This window comes from Helianthus annuus, chromosome 17 (assembly GCF_002127325.2).
Source record: "Helianthus annuus cultivar XRQ/B chromosome 17, HanXRQr2.0-SUNRISE, whole genome shotgun sequence".
NCBI lineage: Eukaryota > Viridiplantae > Streptophyta > Magnoliopsida > Asterales > Asteraceae > Helianthus > Helianthus annuus.
Window position 1 is genome coordinate 111,695,404 of NC_035449.2, and position 7,735 is coordinate 111,703,138.

At 31.8% G+C, this 7,735-nt stretch overlaps 1 protein-coding gene across 1 annotated transcript; it reads right to left on the reverse strand.

Annotated features, from left to right (window-relative positions):
- Positions 1–4,548: 4,548 nt before the first annotated feature.
- Positions 4,549–5,062, reverse strand: LOC110923584. Its single transcript, XM_022167656.2, has one exon. It carries the CDS (start codon positions 5,048–5,050, stop codon positions 4,844–4,846), a length of 207 nt encoding a protein of 68 aa, XP_022023348.1. The 5' UTR covers positions 5,051–5,062; the 3' UTR covers positions 4,549–4,843.
- Positions 5,063–7,735: the final 2,673 nt, after the last annotated feature.

Here is a 7,735-nt window from a genome sequence, read left to right on the forward strand (position 1 = left end):
TTTAAAGACAAATGATACCGTCTGAAAAAAGTATAAAGATAAAGGACAAATGTTAGCAATTCACACAAAAAGTTATGTGTATTTAAAATGTTGAGATAAAAAATGAAGAGTTAAATGCTATTTTAGTTCTTGTGGTTTGAGCTATTTTGTCATTTTAGTCTAAAGGTTTCATTTTTCGTCTGTGGGTATAAAAAGGTTTCACCATTGTCATTTTAGTCCACTGGGCTAACTTCATCCATTATTTATGTTAACGAGAAGGACAATTCAGTCATTTTATATGGTCGAATTGCACTTATAGTTAATAAAATTACATATAAAATGACCTAATTGCCCTTTTCGTTAACTGAAAAAATAGTTGAAGTTAACCCAGTGGACTAAAATGGCAACGGTAAAACCTTTTTGAACCCACAGACAAATAAAAATGAAATCTTTAAGATTAACTGACAAAATGGCTCAAACTATAGAGACTAAAATGACATTTAACTTAAAAATGAAAATGCTAGACAACCTTTTCAACTGCCACATGTGGTGTATTAATTTGTGATTTTCCATTCTATTAATTGGTAAGGCAAGTTGAACTCTCACATGTGTGAATTAAAGATGTTTAGATAGTTGAGTTTATGTTTGGGCATAATGCATGTGACTATGTGCGTAGTGGCGAAGTTTAATCAAAAGTTTCGAGGGATCATAATGTTATGCGATCCAAATTTTTTTTCTATCGTTATGTTTCGGGTCGGGACGACTATTCGATTCGGGTCGGCTCAAATAATAATAGTTCCAAATAAAACTAAAAAAATTTCATTCATTTAAAGGACTTGTTCTTACATATAAAAAACTAAATATTGTTTAACAAACAAAATACCAATATATATATATATATAGGTAAAGAGTACTGTACAATATTGCTTATCGTACATTACGTACGATTCAATCTTAGCCGTCAGATCATCTTCCCGCATTTTAAAATCGCATGTTTTTTTATAACAATTTCGCATGTGATAATTTTTTTATGAATTCGCATGTTCTTTTTTTGTACCAATTTCGCATGTGATAATTTTGATGAAATAGCATGTTGTTTTTTTATAACAATTTCGCATGTGATATTTTTGATGAATTCGCATGTTGTTTTTTGTACCAATTTCGCATGTGATAATTTTGATGAAATAGCATGTTGTTTTTTTGTAACAATTTCGCATGTGCTAATTTTGATGAAATCGCATGTGTATAATCTGTGTGTGTTACTGTTCATCTTCTTCGATTGCTGGTCGATCATTATCAGTCTTCTTCCGTTTGACCCTTACAACTCCCAAATTAGTAGTTCTTATTATCGATATCGCACCAAAAGGAACGAAGGGAGGTTGGGGAAGAAGAATTTCAGGTTTTTGAATTTGATTTAGGGTTTGATTTTGAACTATCATCGGTCAATTACAGAGATTTATGACCTCGCAATGACGTTTTTAACCTTCCTGGTATGATTTAGATATATTAAAAGGATTAATTTAATCATTTAAATTAGTTTGGCCCGCGTTTGATCGATTGAAGATCGTACGGCTGAGGGCATCGCGTACATAATGTAGGATAAGAGGTATTCTACGTTAACCAGCCTCTATATATATATATATACATATATAGTGGTACAAGATAAATGAAACCTGGACGAAAAATTATAGCTCAGCCCGACGACCTTTAAGATCTAAAGTGTTAACAAGCTTTACTTTGATTTATATATTGTATAAATATTTATGCAAAATAATTGAATGGGCTATCCTATGTAATTTTAAAATTTTCAAACGAAAAATTGAAAATTATACACACTTCTAACCGAAACATTAAAGGAGGATACGCCCCTATATGTGCGGAAGAAATCATGTGTCCAACTTGTATTGTGCCGTTTTCATGGTGCTTGTATTGTATTCAATGTTAAGTTGTTGGTTCAAACTTATTGAGTGAGTTATTGGAATTTCTCTATTATTCTAATAAAATTTGTTATTTCCCCACCAGTGAAGATTCAATAAATTTAATTTAATTACAGTTAATAAGTAGTTAAGATAATACACGTTATATTCAACCATCTATATATATATTTGACGAAATATGATGAATAGTAACTTTATTTTTATAATTATATATAGTTTTTATTATTTTTTATTTAATATATTATAATAGTTTATTATTATATTTACTTTGAATAATATATTTTTAATTTTTCTCTTTTTTAAAACCATATATTTCCTTTACCATTTTTTAATAAGAGTTAATTACATAGTTAGTCCCTGTGGTTTAATTAAAGTAACAATCTAAGGTACTAATAGTTTAAAATCACGTTTCAGGGTATTAACTTTTGATTTTTTAACAATCTAAGGTATTAACGTTAATGGTATGTTAAAAACTAACTTTGACACCCTCATGTGCAAAAAATGTGAGGGTATTTTCGTCATTCACTATTAAATAAATAACTTAAATTAAATAGAGAGAAATAAAAACATTGAAGCAAGGAAAGACAGACTAACATTTGACCTCCCTTTGAGCACCCATAAAACATCAGACAAAATGTGCCTGGAACACAAGCCTTCATAAATTTCCATATAGTTTAAGTACCAATAACATTGAATCAGGATGCCCAATGTTCCATTTAGAACAAAAGAATCACCACCCATGTTCATCTCTTTCGCCACCAAGAACAAAAGAACCACCAGGTTCTTCATTTTGACATTAATCAATCAAGGATTAAATAATAATTCAAATATCCTAGAGAAATTATCAAAGATGTTAATGTTCTGCACTTATGTCAAAAATCAATTTTTTGACTTAATAACCAGATATCTACTATGTAAAAGATCGAATAACAATTCAATATTCAATAACATAACTATACTCGACTTGCCTCTGTTTCTAGCGGCATAATAGACAGCAGGGGATTGTGTCTCACAGCCGATTTCGATCTTGTCAAGCACCCAAGACCCTTAATTTGAACTGTACTTGACTTACCACTTAATTTGATGTTGGGGGTTGTTGACAACGCGAATTTCGAATACAAATCAGAACCCGAACCTTCACCGTGGCCTGCCTCTTCATCTTCTATATCAATACTTTTCTTATTTCCACCAAAATCAGACACAAGATGGTCTGATTTACTTGATTAGAGGTCGTATTCAAGGTTTCTTGCACCAGATTTGAGGGGAGAGACGAAGGAACAATCAGAACCCATTATTCTATCTTGTATTTGCCCAACTTCCTTGCATACATGATCCAAAATGCCTAAAAATCCCTTACAATCATAAAAACTCTCAAAGGCTACACACCCTCTTTCACTGTATCGCCATGAAAATACCTTGTTACATCTTTAACCGATGACAACGCCTTCTGTTCATCCATCTTGATCCTTTGAAGCTCTGTTTCAGTTTCCTTAACGAACAATCTCATCGACCCCTAAAAGTTTCCTCGTGTACTTTCCGTATCGTGTAATTCATCACCTTCGGATCGGATTTTCTGCAACCCGAGTTCAAATTTCGACACGTAACCACGAAGAACATATGCATCCATCCCTGCTGACTTAATTCCCGACTTAGCTGAACCAAACAAACCATCGTTGCACCCACTTAAGTCTTGGTTAGGGTTAGGGTTTGAATTGGGGATCTTGAAAGGGTTTGAAAGATGATGAAGAGGGGAATGAAGTCTGATCCACTGTATTATTATTTAAACAAATGGACTAAATGACGAAAATACCCTCACATATTTTGCACATGAGGGTGTCAGAGTTAGTTTTTAACAGACCATTAACGTTAATACCTTAGATTGTTAAAAAATCAAAAGTTAATACCCTGAAACGTGATTTTAAACTATTAGTACCTTAGATTGTTACTTTAAGTAAACCACAGGGACTAACTATGTAATTAACTCTTTTAATAATTTTTTTAGAACATATATTAATTTATCATTTCATTTCATTTTATTTAATACTTCTTTAATAATTTACGTTTATAACTTTTTTCTAACAACATAAGTACATAGTTGTGATTGATTTTTTCCCTAACATTCCGGATGATAAGTTTTGTTAAAAACGAAGATATACTCAAAATAAAGTATTTATTTTGTATCATAAAACTGTATGATGATAAACTAAACCGTTCTAATGGTTTGGTTTTCTAAATAACATACATTATTTTCAAATCACGTTTGTTTTACATTATCATTTGCTTGATTTCGCCGCAACGCACGACATCAAAAGAAACTAGTAACCTTTTTTCTTTAAAAAGACCTTTTGAACTATTATTCAAATACAAAAATAAAATAAAATAAAATAAAATTAAATTAAAATAATAAGAAACTGATACCTATTGAACATATTGGGGCAATTAAAAGTCTAGTATGTCTTTTGTGAAACCTGGTGCAATACCAACGTGAAGGACCCGAATATTGAATTTAGAATGTATAGGGGTGGTTCGGCTATCAACGCTGATTAGTGTATCTACCCTTTTGTCTTTCGGCTATCAATGCCACCGCATAATGCATGATTAACCATCCCCCTCTTTTTAACGTTATTTTTCACGAAAGTAGAAAAATAACGTTAAGTTAAAATTAGTGCACTTTCACTTTTGTCCCCGAGCACCCACACATATATAAGTTATATGACCATGCCACAAGCGGGATGTAAATTATTGTATTTGAAATGATCACGAATTTCATCCCAAGCAGAAGAAGGATTAAATGATAATCATTATGCACATCTTTGTAATTTATGTAATAATCCTTGAAGAGAAGAATAAAATAAGTTCATATATAACATTACATGAGAAAGCAAAGCATGTTTCGAGGGTTTGATCTCAGTAATTAAGAAACATAATCAGTGATAAGATTTAAGAATGGCGCCACAATAAGTGCACATAACAGCTCTCCATGATTTCCAGTACAATAGCACAAGGCAGAACCTGGTGGAGGTCTTCATATCCTCCACGCTTGCTCCCCCGCCGCACCTAGAACAAACCCCTGCTGCAGGCTTGCTCCGCCTTACTTCCCGAGTTTGGTCCACCAGAAAACAAAAGCACACCATGTCTTATTGTTTTTTTTTTTTCGTTGAGTTTTTGGAGTTGAAAATTTGTTGAAGAAATTGGCTTCAACGGCTGGGTATATATAGGCGTCAGTCATTCTATCTTGGTACAATAATTTAAGCATAGCGTATACAAGTCAATATGTCGTTGTTATTGTTTCCTGTGTTTGGATTTATCTTTTTTATTTAACTCATACATTATACTTTTAGGGTAAAGTTCTTGTACAAATAATCTTAACATACTAAACATACAAATTGAAGGAAAACTCAAGAAGACAAGGTGGCATTTTTATAATTATCAATCTTATACAACGATCTGTTTTTGTTCTTGATCCTTTATTTATTATTCAACTGGATAGGGCAATCATTGTCGATATTATTTGTTGTTTATTGTTGATGTTATTGGGTATGATATAAACTTAGGTTAATATTTGTTGATTTTGTAGTAATGGATTGTGTTTTGATTAAGTTGACTTTTAATGTTGGTTGCATACTGTATTTGAAAGAGAATTGCGCTTTTGTTAATGTATTCAATTTTTGCTTAATTCAAGATCTTATTTGAACTATCATTGTTGTACTCCTTATGTTTTGATGATCTAATTATAACTCTTATCGTGTCATGTTCCAGGCATCCCTAGAAAGCTGAAATGGTTTATGGATTCGCTGCTATTTTACGTGACAATGTCAGGAAATCGTTGGTTAGTGTTAATCCTATAACAATGTTTGACCTTGATAATTATTTTTTAAAAATGTTGTCTGTGATTATACATCTTATAATTACTATTAACATAGGCTTCTATGTTTGTGTGTAGACACTTCCGGCATTGTATGGGGACTGGATAAAAAAATTTGACTATCCAGAAAAGGAAGCTTCTATCCGCACTTTAGATGGGAGGATTTTTAAAGTAAAAATTATTAAGCTCGCGTGCAACTACTATCTGTATAACGGTTGGTTTGATATGGTAACTTCTTTGAAGTTACCATGCAATTCCTGGTTGGTTTTTCAATTTGAAGAAGCTTTATCTTCTTTTCGTCTCATCTACTTTTATCAAGATATATCTCTTGCGCCGTCTGAGTATTTCTACTACCAACCTGGACATCTAAAGGACCGAGAGAATTGCATGGTACTTTTCCAATTTAAATAACATTTGTTTCACATTTTAAGTTATGTATAGCTAACATCTGACTTTCTTTATGTGTTTTGCATATCACGTGTAGTATGTGGATAGGATGTTTGTTCATCACAAAATGCTCAATACTTTTCCGAGATATCCTGCTGTGGTACGGTCGTCAGGTAATCGTAAATGGTTCGTCCGTATGGAGGTTTTTGACGATGAAGTGTATATTACAACTGGTTGGAGTCGCATCAAAAAGGAGATGTCTATTACTGATCATCATTTGGTTGTTTTTGAGATGGTTGATTTGAGGAACTATGATTTGGGTGTTTTCTGTTTCAAGCCTACCCTATTAACTCTACCACCAGAACTACATGATACAAAATAAGAACCTATAGATGAGTTGATTGAAGTTTCTGATGATGATTTGCCCAAACCCATTCCTGTAGTTGGTGTTGAGTTAAATATGGATGACGAAGTACCGGTTGTATTTCGTGTGGACAATCATTTTGTAAGTTTTTCATTTTTACATTTTCATATTACTAATTTATGTTGTTTTTTGTGTTGTTTATAATTTGATGATTTCTATTTAATTACTAAAATGTTAAAAAAAATTTATTGTTATTCGTAGCGCCTGAAAAAGAAGTGGGCACAATTGCACGGTTTGGATCGTAAGATGGATTTGATTATCCAGGACTCTGCTGGTTTGAGTTGGAACGTATCCATTGGTGTCGAGCACTCTCAAGGATGTCCGAGGTACAACGTTTCTGGCATGAATCATTTTGTTCGAGACAAACAGTTGGAATGGGATTCCGAGTTTCATATGGTTTATGTCAAAAGTAAAGGTATGTTGATTTACCATTGAGGTGGTGAAGGTAGATGGGATCTGTTAGTGGTTAAATACCGTATAATGCTATTTGGTGTTTACAAAACAGTGGATTTATGTTTTGGTTTTTGGTTATTTTGTTAACTATGTCTGTTTATGTTGGTACGGTACTTTTGTTTTATTAACGATAGGGCAGATTACTAAGGTTTTCATGTTTTGTACATGTGTTTTTATCTTCGCTTATTAACGTTTTGGATGATGTTTTGTTTATGGTTTAACGTTAATAATTTGGTTATTTAAATGATGATGGTACGAATGATAAGTATTTATTAATTGATATGTTGTCAAGATTTTATATCATATTATATGTATTGTAATTTTCGTCTATGAGTTATATAATTGTAAGACGTTTTATAGATTATGTATAAAACATCCATTTTGTAATTAACTTGATATTGAATACCGAGTAAATTCACCAGTAATTTATTAGTATACAATTATAATCCGTCATAATGTCTATATCTTCCAATTTTAAGTTTTCATTCCATATTTATTGTACACATTTTGTAGAAAAGTTTTTATTTTCGGTAATTTAGTGTTCTTATTCTTGGATAGTCTTTATGATCAAGCTAATCAAATTGACAATTTAATCAAATTTATTTTACCAATCATTAAGAGCTTATATGTTTAAAAAAAACTTCCAAATATAATTTACAATAATATGTAAACATATTGTTAACGTAACAT

Excerpts from the sequence above, each read along its gene's own strand:
- LOC110923584 (XM_022167656.2), bottom strand. The coding sequence starts at position 5,050 with ATGGTGTGCTTTTGTTTTCTGGTGGACCAAACTCGGGAAGTAAGGCGG.